Genomic DNA, 16,323 nt, shown 5'->3' on the forward strand with positions numbered 1-16,323 from the left:
CTGATCAGTGAGCAGCCATCAACGACGAGGCAAGACCCTCCACCAGCAAAAAAAGACTATGACTCCCTGAAAGCTCAGGTGATGGTTAGCCTTTTTAGCAGTATTTTTTTAAAGATTTTATTTATTTAGCAGTATTTTTAAAGAAGGTACACTTTTTAAACATAATGGTATCGCACAATAAACTACAGTATAGGGTAAGCATAACATTCATATGTACTAGGAAACCAAAAAACCCATCTGACTTATTTTATTGCAATATTTGCTTTATTGCGGTGGTCTGGAACTGAACCCACAACATCTCCAAGGTATGCCTGTGTTCTTGCAAATGAACTTCTTATTAACTTTATTAGAATGAGAGGTCAGATTGGTCTCTATGACAGTGCTGAGGGTGATTCGTAGGAACTGTGTTAGGAAAATGGCTATATAGCATCACTAAACATGTTACACATATGCTACTGATAAAACTTGTTTTTAATTATTAGACACTTATTCTTTCACCAACAAATATGTATTTAATGTCTATTATGTGGCAGATAGCATCTAGGTACTAGATATAAAATGGTGAACTAAACAGACACAGTCTGTTTTCTGAAGGGAGTGCCAGGCTACAACAAAAACCACGTAATTTATGATTATAGATAACTGCTATGTAAGAAAAGCAGAAACTGAACTGGTGTGAGCAGAAGGGACCCAATTTTGAAAAGTCAAAGTTCTCCGAAGTGTCACTTAATCTGCAATTTGAAGGTTGAATGAGTTGACCACGTGTGTGTGTGGTAAGGAGTGAGGAGAGGATGGTTAGGAATTGGTCCAAGCAGAGGGAACACCATATATAAAGGGCCTAGGGTGGGGAAGAACCTGATGTTTTCAAAGCACTGAGCACTTCATTTGTAAACAAGCACCCTAGCAAATTGCTTCTAATAGTTCATCAGTTGCCCTTTTTGGTTTTTCTAACCATCTAATACCTTTGAATTACAATAATTTTGCTTCTTTTCTGCCATTTGCTGTTTATTTTTCAGTATCAAATTAACACTGTGTCGCACTTCCAAAAAAATTTTTCAATGGCCTTGATAACTTTATTTGGGATATTTAAATAAGTGTTTATAGAGTTACACTGTAATAAATGATGTTGACTGTTAATTTGAGACCCATCTTTGATGACGTTAAGATGAAACACACCCTTCAGTCCTTCTAAGTTTTCTTTTAAAATAAGGAATAGATACTAAATTTTACCAAGTAACTTCCTAACACCTTTTCGGACTATATAATTTTCCACCACTGGTTTGTATGTAATTTCAATTATATTATTCTTAGTACTGAGCAAAATTCCACTTGATATTATTTTTAAATTAACTGCTGGATTCTAGTTTCTAAAATTTAAGTTTCATCATCAAAATCCTGCAGTTGGGAAAACCAAAAAACAAAAGTAAAATTCTATAATGTCAGAATTTAGGTAATTCTCTTTTGAAATACAATCTTTATAATTTGCAATTCTGCCAATACAGTCTACAGAGTCTGCTATCTTAGATCATGTGCCATCTTCTAAGGCTGGCTTGTTTTTATTTCAGTGTATATCCCTTAAGATCCATGCAACTGCACATAACAGAAACTCCAACTCAAACTTTCACAAAAAGGAAACTAACCATGTCACGTAATTATCACTACAGAGGTGGCACTAGTTTTAAGATTCTTTAGTTTGGGGGCCCAACAATCTCAAAAACTCGGGGTTTTGCCTTCTGCTCTGTCCTCTCAAGGTAGTAGATTTGTCATCAGATTGGCTCTCTTTCTAGTTTTAAAATGGTGGTAAGAGGCAACCTGGTGTGTTCTGAAGCACAAAAGTTTCAATTTTGATAAAGTTCAATTTATCAAGTTTTTTTTTTTTTAATCTCTTGTGGTTTTCATGTCACATCTAAGGAAGTATCTGCCTGGCCCTATGTCTTCTAAGAGTTTTGTCTTTTGAACTCTTATATTTAGGTCTGTGATACATTCTGAGTTGATCTTAGTGTATTTGAGTCAGGGCCCCAGATTCATCATTTTGCATGTGGATATACAATTGTCCCACTTGTTAAAAAGCCCATTTCTTTTCCATTGAATAGTCTGTTCAACAAATGGTGCTGGGACCATTTCTTCCCCATTAATTGGCTCTTAGACTAATCATAGCCCACCCCACAGAGCTAAGGATGGAATGGATTCCTGACAAAATCAGAAATTTTTCTAGGAAGAAAATAAGGAAAAATGGATGACTGAAAGACAACCAACAGGGTGGTAAAAAGTTTAAAAAAAAAGAAGTTTCTCATCTCTCTACATTCAGGAAGAATAAGTATCATACTTATGATCTGTTTGGAAGAATTTAGCAACAAAACTGCGTGTATGTGTGCTGAGGGGCATTGCGAGCTCTTTAACCCTCACTCTCTGCTATTAATATTGCAAATCTTTATGGGTTTTCTCTACTCAATTGAGTAACTTAATTTTTCCTAGAAAAGTATCCATTTGAGTTTTGTATTTATGAATATATGTTGACCCTTGAACAGCACACGTTTGAATTGGGCGGATCCACTTATGTGAGGATTTTTTTTCTATAAATATAGTATAGTATATGTATTTTCTCTTATGATTTTAACATTTCCTTTTCTCTACTTATTCTAAGAATACAATATAACATAAAAATATGTTATAAATAAGGCTCCTGGTAAACCACAGGTTATAAAAGTTAAATATGGTTGGCACCCCTTTACCCCACATTAAGGGTCAACTGTATCGTCACACAAAATACATTTCTCCTAATTACCCTTCCCAATCTTAATTTTTCATGTTTTCTGTCTCAATTTAGGCTATCTAAAGTCCTACCTTTTTCTCCAAATAACACTTAAATTTATCAATTATACTATTATTCTGTTTTCAAGAATTTTTTTGTGTTTTTTTAGGACTTTATTTCACAGAGAGAGAGACAGCACAGTAGGGGGAGCAGCAGGCATAGGGAGAGGGAGAAGCAGGCTCCCTGCTAAGGAGGGAGCCCAATGAGATGCAGGGCTTGAACCAAGGACCCTGGGATACCCAGGCACCCTCTAGTATTTTTACGTTAATTTAAAAAGTACATTTTTTTCATTTACAACATCTGAGCTGAAGTGCTTTTAATTCACTTTTGCTAAGAAATTTAAATACATTACTTTTCCTCTATGTCCTGCTTTGATCACATCTTCATATTAATATGCACTTCCCGTAATTTTTTTCTAGGAACTTCTTCTAGACATTTTGTTAGTTTTGCTTTCCTCTTTGATCCAATCAAAAGTTATTTAGGAAATGAGGGGGCACTCAAGAATCTGGGTTTTTTTTAAACTTTCATGTACATTTTTGAAATTTCATTGTGCTGAGGGAATGTATTTTGTACTATTCTCAGTTTGCTGGAAGTTTAGATTTATGATCTAGAAAAAAATTTCCCTGGGGCCCTAAGAAGACATCATTTCTATTTGCAGGGTAAAGCTCTCAATGTCTCTCTCTTAGAGCAGCCTTAATGATTAGAGCATTCATAACCTCTACCATTCTTATCTTAGTCTAGCCAAAAGAAACACAGTAGTATGTCTCATTACTCTGCTTTTCTTTGTGTCTTCCAGTAATGTTTAATATGATGTAACCTATCCCATAAAAATTATTTTATTGTGGCTTATACCTTTCATCTTCATGATTACTTCTGTCCCATTTTAATGCTTTGTCTTGCAATAAGAGAACTTCTATGTTCTCTTTGTTTGCATTTACCAATTTCTTTCAAGTTTTTGAGTTATTTTATTTGAAATGTAGCTTTTATAAAGGAAATCTGGTCAGATTATTTTTAGTTTTATGTTTGGGTGGTGGGTTTTTAATGCTCTAACTGTAACCTGGGAACCATTTTCCTTTGGATGACCCAACTTCCTGATCATCGGAGCTGGACTAGCCTGAGAGATTGTGTTGCTAACTGCCAATCATCAGACATGCCACATAAATGCATCCTCACCTCCCAAAAGGTCAGGAGGCTATGTGGCTTCACACTCCCCATTCAAAGTTGAGAAATAAGCTAAAATCCAAGAGTGGCCTCCTCCATGCATAAATATTTATCTGAATAGCTTTTAAAGGGATGAAATACGAATGCTATTGTTTCACACCTGAGAACAGCCATTTTATTCCGTATGAACTTAGGTGAATATGGTTACAAGGCCACAGACTTCTGACATTTAATAGACAAGATACTGAGACAAACCTAATTTGTGTTCCTTTGTAGGTAACATGCTTTATCTCCTGGGCTTGTTTTATCCTTACAATTCAAATATTTTTCCAGGATAGGTCTAAGTAGAAACCTTTTCTCATTACTTCTGACTGGTTCTCAGGGGACCCTTTTGATATTTACTCACACTCTTCCCTGGCACAGAAAGTTCAATCACGATTTCCCTGATGACTGCTCTGGTCTCCCGCTCTGGAACACCTGTTGAACTGAAGACCCGTTACCTGTCATCCACATCCACTTTTCACACTTACATATCTTTGTCACTTTTTCCCTCTGCATTCTGGATATATTATTATCAAATTTGTCATCCATATTACTCTTTCCATTTTTTACAGTATCAAGTCTTCTTTTGATTGTCTTAAATGTTAAATTTTATTACAAGTTTGGTTTCCTTGAATTCTTTTATTTCAAAGAGTTTTAACATTTCTGCTGTCGATCTCATCCTGTTCCTCGGGGTTCTCTGGTTTCCTTTTTACTTGAGGCCAAGATTATTTTTTTTAAGACATAAGATTTACGCCAGTTATAAATTTATAGTAAATTTGCATACATGTAATCATTTTCAGAGAGATGCACTATGTCTTCAAAGTAATTATATTTTAGAATCTTTTCAAAAGCCACATGCCAGGCGTCTTCTATGTCCGTTGAGCACGAGTTCTTTTTAGATGTTATGTTCTTGCAGACAGGTAACACGTCCTTAGCCCATTAAATGCTGGCAAGTTCTCCCTCTCAGACTGAAACTTTGGAATGAGATGTGTCTGGCTCTCGGCTCGACTGGTAGCGTGTGACACATATTCCCTCCCATGTAAGCATGTGGACAGAGTGTAAGTCTTCCTACTCCGACAGGAGCTCCTGTCGGCTGTCACATGCACAGTACTCAGCACATGAAACATAGGCACGAACAGCCCTATTTAAAAAGCCTTTCCTTAAATTATAGGCATTCGGGGGTGTAGTATACCCTCAGCCACCTCCCCCTAGCTCCTGCTGCTGGGTGACATATTGGGAGTGACAGTTTCCAGGTGAAAATAAATAGAAAATAACTAGTGGAGACAGGGAAAGAGCAGGTTAGGGACAATGGTCTGACTGGCTCAAAGTCTGCAAAAGACAAACTTTTGCCACTCCATATAATCCCTGTGCTTCCTGAAGTCAGGCATGGTAAGTCAATCACTTTTTAAACTCTGTCCTACTTTGTGGAGACTATTTGCCCTGTTCTAGTTCAGAAGTAGAACATGTGCTATATAGTCCAAAATTAGTCTCAGCCAACATTCAGGAAGCTTCTACTCCAACCTTGGCACATGGCATTTGCTTTATAGTACAAATGCCCATGTTTGTCACCTTCGTGGATGTTTTCAGCGGGAACTGGGAAGCAGTAGATCAGGCCTAAGTGGTCTGCACCACATTATCCCAGAAATGTCAGACCTAAAAGTTTAAGTAATTACACCATAATTTTAGTGAGAACTGAGATTATAGGCTGCGCTTCTGCATTTAACACCTATTTTTCTTAAAAGACAAGATTACTTTTCCTCATCATTCTGAAGTCAAGCCACAGGCTTATAAAGAATAACTGACAGCGATTGTTTTCTCATTCCCTCAGGGGTTAACATTCCTGTAGCTGTCTCTTTTGGTTGGCATACCCTGTACTGAAGAAATAGAGCCATCTGCCTTGCTGTCTAAAAAACACCACTTGTCTGATATTCCCCTGCCAGGAAGGACACTGCTCTGAAAAGCCATGTATGCAAAAAGCAGATTCACTTTTGAAACATTATCACACCAGCAAAACCATATTCTCTAAAATCATATACATAATTCAATTTAAAATCAGGTCTAAATTCAAACTTTTATCTTAGGTCTGTGTTCATTTTGTTCATGATGATTCTGAATCTGAGTGATTCAGATAATATTAATGATACATTTTTAAAACAAAGATTGGTTTTAAAAGCTCTTCTCACTTGATAGTAACATGCTGTGTCCCATGGATGAGCTGGTACTGGGAGCCAATGAAGCTATAGGTACTAATTCTTAAGTGAAAAGAAACGTACCACAAATTTGGGGGGTTTAGTTTTTCATTTATTATGAGAGGAGCAACTTCAAATCTCTTACAGTTTACTGAAATCTGTAGTGTTTTATTAATTTATAATTCTTCACAATCAGCTCTTTGGTAGCAATATAAATGAAAACCTGAAAAAAACATTTGATGCTATCCTCTCTTATATAAAATCACTGGCTTTAGTATGGGGTGTAAAAGAGATGAAGACTAAAATACTGGTCTCAAAAGCTGTTTCATAATTGAGAACTTTTCATTTCCTTTTCCGCTGGACCAGAAGACCCTATATACCAAGGGTTAGCAAGCTTTTCCTCTAACACCCAGATAGTAAATATTTTTGGTCTTGCAAATCATAAAATCTCTGTCACATCTATTCAACTGTGGAATGAAAACAGCCATAGACGATACTTAAACACATGAGCATCACTGTGTTTCAATAAAACTTTATTTACATTATGAAATGAGGCAGCAGGAAGCAGCACAGAGCAATGAGGTGTAACAATCTGGGACAACACAATTTCACAGAATTACACAGACCTGACTCTTTTATATGTAAAACAGGGAGCAATATTTATATCATTTAATAGCAATCAGATTTTATGTGTAATGGCTAACTTATATTCGGCTCTTACATGTGTCAAGCACTGTTTAATTCAGTTCTCGTAACAACCCAGAGAAGTCTGAAATAAAGCGTTAAGACATAAATGAGATACCAGGTCCTATCAGGCTACTTTTCACCTCCACAAAGGGGAACAATGAATAAAGGGAAGGTAAGTATGGAAAGGCCCATGGATTCAGATACCAGACTCCGCAAGTCCTCACGAGTTCCCAGGGCTGCTGTCGGCCGCCGTCCTCGCGGGTCGGCCCTCCAGCCCCCCCATCCCAGAACGCAAACCCTTCCGCGCCAACTGGAAATGTCACATTATCAGTTTCACTCCGTGTCCTCTGACCTATACTGACGGTTCTTCAATACCAACAAACTGGATGGAAACATGGTAGTAGAGATAGCAGATTTGCAATCCCGCTGATAAAATTTGGAACTGAAATGCTTCCTACAAAAGTGAGCTGGGCAATGGGTGATTTTTAAATGTTCAGTTAAACAGCAGCCTAACCGGAAGACTAGTAACTTTGATGTCAATAGCAGATACACAGAATGCTCTTTCAGGAAAGGAGCAGCTTAGGAACACGTTCTTCTCTCCGTAATGACTAAAAATGATCAATCTTATATAAGTGACTCAGGAATATTTAACTAAATTTTACATATTTTATGTTTCAGATTTTTTTTTTTTTACTCACAGATGCCCTTATTTTTTAATTTTTTAAAAGATTTTATTTATTTGTCAGAGAGAGAAAGCACAAGCAGGGGGAGCGGCAGGCAGAGGAAGAAGCAGGCTCCCCGCTGAGCAAGGAGCCCGATGCTGGACTCGATCCCAGGGTCCTGGGATCATGACCTGAACTAAAAGCAGATGCTCAACCAACTGAGCCACGCAGGCACCCCACAGATGCCCTTATTATTAAGTTTACTTTTAGTTGAGGAGAATAATATACTTACAAAAATGTGACAGGACTCCTTCCTGCTGCACGTCATTTTCTCTTAAATTATCACTTAGATATTGACGAGAGATCTGATAATGTGATAGAAAGATAGTCTTTCTGCAATGTTCATCCTCAAAGGGAATATTTCAGCAGCAGCCCCAACAAATAGGAATTTAACCATGTTCTAATTATTCTAATTTTCTAGGAAAAAACATTTTCCTATCTACTCATTTTATGCTGCCAGAATACTGTACATTAGAAGTTAATAAAATCTAATCATCATCATCATCATCATCATCATCCAAACAATATACTGATTTCCCAGGAGGTACATGATTCAATTATCCAAGTTTATAGTTAAGGGGAATGATATTAAATCTACTCAAAAGGACAGCAAGGACAGTTAAGCCAGTCAAAGGGGAGTTAAAATATAATGGTCTAGACCAGGGTTTGGCAGACTATGCCCCATGACCCATATATGCCCACTCTTCTCTCCCCAATTTGCCTGTTTTTATAAATAATATTTTACTGGAACACAGCCATATCCATTCATTTACATTACGTCTAAGGCTGCTTTTATGTTCCAACAACAAATGTGAATAATTGTGACAAAGATTATACAGCCTGCAGAGTCTAAAATATTTACTTCTGGCCCTTTACAGAAAAAGAATGAAAACCTCTAGTCTAGACAAGAGACCCAAGGAACACAGACTATGGAAATTCATTACAAAGTAAAAAGGGGCATGAATGCAGTTCTACAAAAATAATTAACATCACCAAGCAAATGTTTTATAAATGACAAGTTTAGGATAGACAAAAAGCCAGTAGTGGCATTCTGTGATTTTGTGGTATATGGTGAGAAAATTAATCAACACAGGACCCAGAATAATGCACTGTTAGCAATAGCTGGTTTGAAATATAGCCCAAAAAGGGGAGCATCTAGAGAATGCAAACATGAAAAGTAATTTCTAACTTCTTTATCCCATCTATGTAGAACATCTGCATAAACATCCAGAGCATATGAAATTACAACTACAAAAAAGATCCATTTTAAAAAACTTGTCTACCCAAAAAGCAAATCATAAGACAAACGGCAAACTGGGATGTAACAAGTCATCATTTCCTGCGGAGATAATGTTTTTCTTTAAAAATCCAGACAATAAGTACCAAAAACCTGATAGACAAGTAGGCAAAAGACATGAACCAACAGTTGACAGAAGAGAAAGCACTTAGACATTTTAAGATGCTCGACTATACTCAGAAGAGAAATGTAAGTTAAAACTACACTGAGACAACTCTTGTTACCTACCTGGCAAAAATCCACTCTCTTGGCAAGGCTGAAAACAAACTGAAAAATCACAAACACTATTGATAAAAAGTAAAATTCCTATAAAGGAATTTCTCTAATAAAATTAGATAAATTAGATAAAACATCTAATAAAATCACACATGTAAAATTACACAGTACTCATGCAGCTATAAAAGGAGGAAGAGCTCTCTCTGTACTCTGGAGTAATCTGGATATACTGTGAAATAAAAAAAGCAAGATGGAGAACAGAGAATATAGAATCAGCCTTTTGTATAAGAAAGAAAAAAGTATTTGCTTATTTTTACAAAAAAAAATGGAGGAATACTAAGAAGGAGTGAAGGGGTTAGAGATGGAAGTGAGGGCTCTCTAAAGATAACTTTTTAATTTTGACTTTTGAACCTAAAAATGTACATATGTGTGTATACATATATTATATACAAAACATATATCAATGCCTATGTATACATATATACACATACACACATATAAAGAACCAAAAAAATGAAAAATGCAGATGTAAAGAAATAGAACAAAGAGTATTTACATCAAATGCGTAAAATATCTATGCAGGGAACTGTTTGAACATTTACCCTCAGTACTCTGTACATCCTTCGTAGTATATATTGAAATTACTCCTTTAAAAAAAAAAAACCTGCAAAAAAAATCTTGAGCTTTAGTAGTTTTAATATTGTGTCATTTTAAAACATGAATGTATACTGTAGGTTAAGCAAACCAGTATTTTCAGTGTTAAGAAAAAGGATAGGAAAAAAAAAAGATAGAAATATAAAGTGAAAGAAGAGACAAAAAATCTGCTAACTTCAAAATATCAATGTGAACTCAATTATTTTTAATCCCTACCTCTGACCATGGAAAGAACTATAAAGCAATGGTCTCCTGTTGCAATAGCACCCAGATCTTGGTTTCTGAACATCCTGTTCCTCTAAGAGAAACCAGGGCTTCTTGGAGAAAATACTGGCTCCAGGTCTTTAAAAAGTACAAGATGATAAGTGACATATCCCAATTGAAAATGAATGACACATTTAAAGCCTTCAAGGTCTTTAAAATCAAGAGGCATTTCCATCACCACCCTTCTCTAGCAATCTACTCCTATATAAGTTACTCCAGTTCATTTTCTGCCTCCTTCAAGTGCACTGGCTTTAGATTTACAATGCAGCAGTGTGGTCTTCTACCAGCAAGGTCACAGGAAATAAGATAAATATACAAAACTTTTATATGCTAGCAATGAACACATGGACACAAAAATTAAAAATACTATTTGTAACTGTCACAAGAAAAATTAAATCAATTTACAGACCTTGTACAGGACTTACATGACACAAACTAAAAAATGCTGATAAAAGAAATCAAAGAAGAGGTAAACAAATGGAGAGATACACCATGTTCATGGATTGAAAGACAATACAGTATATTTATCAATTATCCCAAAATTGATCTAAGGATTTAAGGCAATTCCTATCAAAATCCCAGAAAGGTATTTTGTAGATATAGAGAACAGTATTCTAAAGTTTATATGGAAATACAAAGTAACAAGAATTAGCTAAAACAATTTTGAAAAAAAAAGGGGAAAATAATCACTATCTGATTTTAAAAATTATATAACTATAATTACCAAAGGTTATATAATACTGGCTGATACAGAGATCAATGAAACAAAATAGAAAACCCAAAACAGACTCAAAAATGTACCCCAACTGACTTCTGACAAGGTACAAAGCAATTCAATGGGAGGGGAAAAAAAGCCTTTCAAAAAATGGTGAAGCAATTGGACATCCACAGGTAGAAAAATGAACCTCGACCATACACAAAAATTACTCTAAATCAGATCATGGACCTGAAATGTGAAACAGAAAACTACAAAACTTTTAGGAGAAAGAAATATAGGAGAAAATCTTCAGGATCTACAGCTAGGCAACAAGTTCTTAGATTTGACACCAAAAGCATGATCCATAAAAGGAAAACTGATTAACTCAATTTCACCAAAATCAAACTTTTGCTCTACATAAGACACTGTTACAAGGATGAAAAGAGCCTACAGAGTGAGAGGAAATATTTGTAACCCACATGGCTGACAAAGCACTAGTATCAGGGCTCCTGGGTGGCTCAGTCATTAGGCGTCTGCCTTCTGCTCAGGTCATGATCCCGGGGTCCTGGGATCGAGCCCCACATTGGGCTCCCTGCTCCGCGGGAAGCCTGCTTCTCCCTTACCCACTCCCCCCGCTTGTGTGCCCTCTCTCGCTGTCTCTCTCTCTGTCAAATAAATAAATAAAATCTTTAAAAAAAAAAAAGTCACAAGTATCTAAAATATATTAAGAACTCTCAAAAGCCAAGAGTGAAAAACAATCTAATTAGAAAATGGCAAGAGACATAGAGAGAAATCTCCCCATAGAGGATCTCCAGATGACAGATAAGCAAATGAAAAGACGTTCAACATTAGATAAATGCCAATTAAAATCCAAATGAGGTATCACTACACACCTATCAAAATGGCTAAAATAAAATGACAACACTAAATGCTGATGAGGATGTAGAGAACCTGGATCATTCATACAATGTGTGTGACAATGCAAAATGGTACAGCCACCTCAGAAAAAGCTTCTCAAACATTAAACATTCAACTAAAATACAACCAACATTTATACCCATAAGCCCATTTTTATCACAGAAAAATCAGTTTGCAAAATAACCTATACACAAATGTTTATAGCAGTCTTACGTGTAATAGCCAAAACATGGAAACAACCCAGATGTCCTTGATGGGTGAATCATTAAGCAAACTGGTACATCAATAGCATGGACAACACTCAACAATAAAAAGAAACTAGCTATTTGTATACACAACAATCTGGATAAAACTCAAAAGAATTATGCTGAGTGGGGGGAAAAAAAGGCAATCCCAAAGGCTACATTGCATATGAATCCCTTTATTTAATTCTTGAAGTGATAAAATTATAGAAATGAACTTATTAGTGGTTGCCAGGAGTGGTGTTGAGGGCAGCAGGAGGAAAACAGGTGTGGCTATAGAGGGTTAACCAGAAGAATCCTTTAAATGTTCTGTATCTTGACTGTATCAATGTCAGTATCCTAGATATGCTCTATAGTTGTCAACACGTTACCATTACAAGAAACTTGGTTTAAAAAAAAGCAAAGGATCTCTATTATTTCTTACAACAGTAGATGAATCTACAATTATCTCAAAATTAAAATAATTGAAATGAATAAAAATTTTTAAATGAGGCGTGATAAATGTTTATTTCCTAAAATTATCCAAGTTTTTCTTAGAAGTCTACTAAAATAAGCATGGAAAACTATGAAAGAAAAGTATAACAAATAGTCCCAAAAGTACCTTTTAGATGGTACATGAAAATGTCTTCCAAAAAGAAAGTTCGTTTTATATTCATACAATTCTCAATAAATGTTTTCCTTAATTATATGTTTCAATACTATTTCATACTGCAGAGTGTTAGCTTACAAAATAAATGCAAACTTTTTATTTTCTAAAAATTAATGGATTTTAAATTGTGGCTATTCCTTCATAAGTTCAAGTAAATTATACTTAAAAAAACACTTTTAAACCTTAATATTCTAAAGAAACTTATAAAGATATCAGAAAATATGAAAAAATGACATTTTCAGATACAGTAAACCCAAGAATAATTATGAATTTGGTGTTGTATAAATTTTCTGTTGCCATATATTTATATTCAAACACCATCACCAAAATCCTACTCAAATAAGAGAAGAGCCAAGTGGGGTTAGATAAATGCTCTCCAAAAGGAGTTGTCAAAAAGACAGTCGGGAAAAGGTAAAGAAAGGTTGCAATTACACTCAGCTCACACACACATTTGTGTACTACACTGTGTGAAAACAGATTACAGAAAGTCATAAGCAGCCACCTAACGCCTCAGAGATATATAAGGTTCTCGCAGGGTTAATTTCATCCAGATTCTACAGTAAGAGTTATTTATCACGGTATACTCTTCAGTTCAAAACGCTATTACAAGAACTAGGTCCCTTCACTCAGGAAAATTATTTTTCTTTCCTTCTTGCTCTAAAATTGCAATAATAAACCTTAAATCCTTTAGGTCTGAGAGGTTTGCAATAAAGTGTGGTACCAAGACATAACTCAATGTAGAGAAAATGAGGACTGCCACTGAAAAATTCATCTGCTCCAAGGTATAGATCTGCAATACTTAAGACAGGTTTTTTAAAATCCCAGGTTGTACATATAACTCACTTTCATTAGCTATTACCAAGACAACATTTTAAATAATCACCCTGTAAAGTTCACTAGTTATTTTGAAATTGATTGATATTAGAAACCTGCCCAGCTATACTGGTCAAGAACAATTATAATGCTCTACATAGGTTTTTCTCAAATAAATATGCAATAAAGACCTTATATACTTTGCATGATCAAAGGAGAATTCTGGCCAACAGTTCTAAAAAGGAGGCAGCCACAGGGTAGTTTGTCAAGAAGCATAATTTGCTCTTATCCTATTTGAAACTGCTTACAGACATTTATAAATGGTTAAATAAGAGATAATCAAATTGTAGATTTAAATGGAGTGAATCAAAAGACGGCAAAGGATGAACAGAGACGGTGCAGAACATGGAGAAAAGATAAGAAGTAACCCAAGGAAGGATGAGACAAGACTAGGAAATTAAAATACAAACACGAGTTGGCTCCGCCCCCATTATCAGCACATCACGAGATTTCGCGACAGCCTCCCTTTACTGTCTGGGCTGCAAACATGCCATCCAGACTGAGGAAGACCCGGAAACTTCGGGGCTACGTGAGCCACGGCCACGGCCGCGTTGGCAAGCACCGTAAGCACCCAGGAGGCCTGGGTAATGCTGGCGGCATGCATCACCACAGGATCAACTTCGACAAGCATCACCCAGGTTACTTTGGAAAAGATGGTATGAGACATTACCACTTAAAGAGGAACCAGACCTTCTGCCCAACTGTCAACCTTGATAAACTGTGGACCTTAGTCAGTGAGCAGACACGGGTAAATGCCGCCAAAAACAAGACTGGAGCTGCTCCTATCATTGATGTGGTGCGATCGGGCTACTACAAAGTTTTGGGAAAGAGAAAACTCCCAAAACAGCCTGTCATCGTGAAGGCCAAATTCTTCAGTAGAAGAGCAGAGGAGAAGATTAAGGGTGTTGGGGGCGCCTGGCTTCTAGTAGCTTGAAGCCACGTTGCAGGGCATGGGGGGGGGGGGGGTCATTAAATGCTAACAAGTGCTAAAAAATAAAATACAAACAAGAGAACACGGCAGTAGGTGGGACATAAAGTAGAATCAAAGAACAAGTAACACAGAGGTACTAAAGACAAATATTCTTACCATAAATGTTTAGAAAATTAGTACTAATGGAGGTTTTTAAACAAAATAATTTTAATATAGAAACTACAGTGTCAGAGATATCTGATATTTTTTTCTAAGACTTTGGTAAATGTTTAAGATTATCTTTTGATTGGGGCACCTGTGTGGCTCAGTTAAATGTCTGACTCTTGATTTCAGCTCAGGTCATGATCTCAGGGTGGTGAGATGGAGCCCCACATCAGGCTCTGCACTCAGTGTGCAGTCTGCTTGAGATTCTCTCTCTCCCTCTCTCCCCCCACTTGTGCATGCTCTCTCTCAATAAAATCTTTAAAAAAAAATTATCTTTTGATAAATTTCTTAAAGCATCACTTTAAAATTCAACCGAAGTGGAAAGATGACAGATATGACTGTCAACTCCCCATTTTGTTTCTTCAGCACATGTTATAAATGCCAACTGGAGGCTTTGCTATTCAAATGTATTGAGTTGCTCCTCCATGTTAAATACATCATATAACACATAGGCAGAACCATTTCCAATATGGAAATTGCCCACATCAACACCCTTCCCCATCCCTAGTGGGCTCACAATTTCCTAAGCGTATAGTCTTCCCTTTCTCTGAGGCAGAAGGACTGCTAATGCAGGGGACTCTGACAGGATAAGAGCTTCTCTCCCACTGCTCCAGAATCAGGCAGGCCAGGTGGTTGGAAATGCACACAGCATTGGGCCAGGGTTATGGAACTTGAGACAATTAACCCAGCACTAGCTTGTCACATATTCTTGACATGTTTTAAAACATACAGGAAAGAAAATTGTGTTTCAACAGCAATCTTTGACATGCACGCTCTAATTTGTTCCAACATGCGCGCGTGCGCACGCGCGCGCGCACACACACACACACACACACACACAGAGTTAACATCACAGGCCTAGTGTTTGAATAGGCCACCCCAGAGCTACACATTTGCATAATAGTGTTCCTGTAAAGTCTACTTGCTTTAAAATACCTATTGTCTTCGGCACTAGTCTGATAAGAATGAAGCCCAGCCTTCACTGCAATTTAGATAACCTAGGAGCTTCCTTCACTCATTCGACAAATTGTATACTGAGCATCTCCTTAAGGCAGGTACTCCACAGGGACTAGAGAAAAATATAATGGTGAACAAAACTAACTTGACCCCTACCCTCTTGAAGTTTACATCCTAACACTAAAGAAGCAAACTAACAGAAATGGTTGAATGTTCAACAGTGCTCCCTCCCGTCTAGGAATGCTGAAGGCCACAAAGAGAAAGGAACACTTCTCCTCCTGCCCCTGATGTCATGCGGCTTGCAAAGACAACAAACAGAATGGCAGAACCAGACGTAAAATGGAGAAAGTGTTATTATATTTTGTTTATAAAATTCCTTCGTGAAAGTGTCTACTGCTATAAATGAGGACAAAACCCCCAGGGGCAAGGCAAAAGCCTCAAAATTCGCTCAGCCAAAGAGCCTTCCTCAATTTGTCCTAAGACCCTAAGGGTCATGGCTACAGTATGAATTCCTACCTCCAAGGCTTAATTATTGAATATTATTCCTTTTTAGAATGACCTCCAGAATGTCCTGAATAGTAGCAACCGCCCAAAGAGTTCCACAAAAGCCTAAAGATACTGTCTTGAAATTGCTCAACTCTTGAAGGTAAGGTTGTAAACTCAAAACTGAGGGCAGGCACTGCTATGGAATTGGCACGTCTGCTCAGGCGTTCTCACACTATTCCTAACAGCGAGCCCCCAAGTCCCCTGGACTATAATGTCAGCAGCACTAAGAGACCACGTGGTAATCCTGTTCTGAGAACAGACA

The 16,323-nt window shown here is 36.8% G+C and overlaps 2 protein-coding genes across 2 annotated transcripts in view; one reads left to right on the plus strand and one right to left on the minus strand.

Moving 5' to 3' along the window:
- Window positions 1-16,323, minus strand: part of SDK1 (sidekick cell adhesion molecule 1) — an 893,742-nt gene that overhangs the window by 786,140 nt on the left and 91,279 nt on the right. The gene's annotated exons all lie outside the window — the stretch shown is intronic.
- On the plus strand, window positions 13,911-14,357 carry LOC112816977 (large ribosomal subunit protein uL15-like). Its single transcript, XM_073886342.1, has one exon. It carries the CDS (start codon window positions 13,911-13,913, stop codon window positions 14,355-14,357), a length of 447 nt encoding a protein of 148 aa, XP_073742443.1.

Source organism: Callorhinus ursinus, unplaced genomic scaffold (genome assembly GCF_003265705.2).
Source record: "Callorhinus ursinus isolate GAN/ISIS: 27379988/994484 unplaced genomic scaffold, GSC_fseal_2.0 scaffold70, whole genome shotgun sequence".
Lineage (NCBI taxonomy): Eukaryota > Metazoa > Chordata > Mammalia > Carnivora > Otariidae > Callorhinus > Callorhinus ursinus.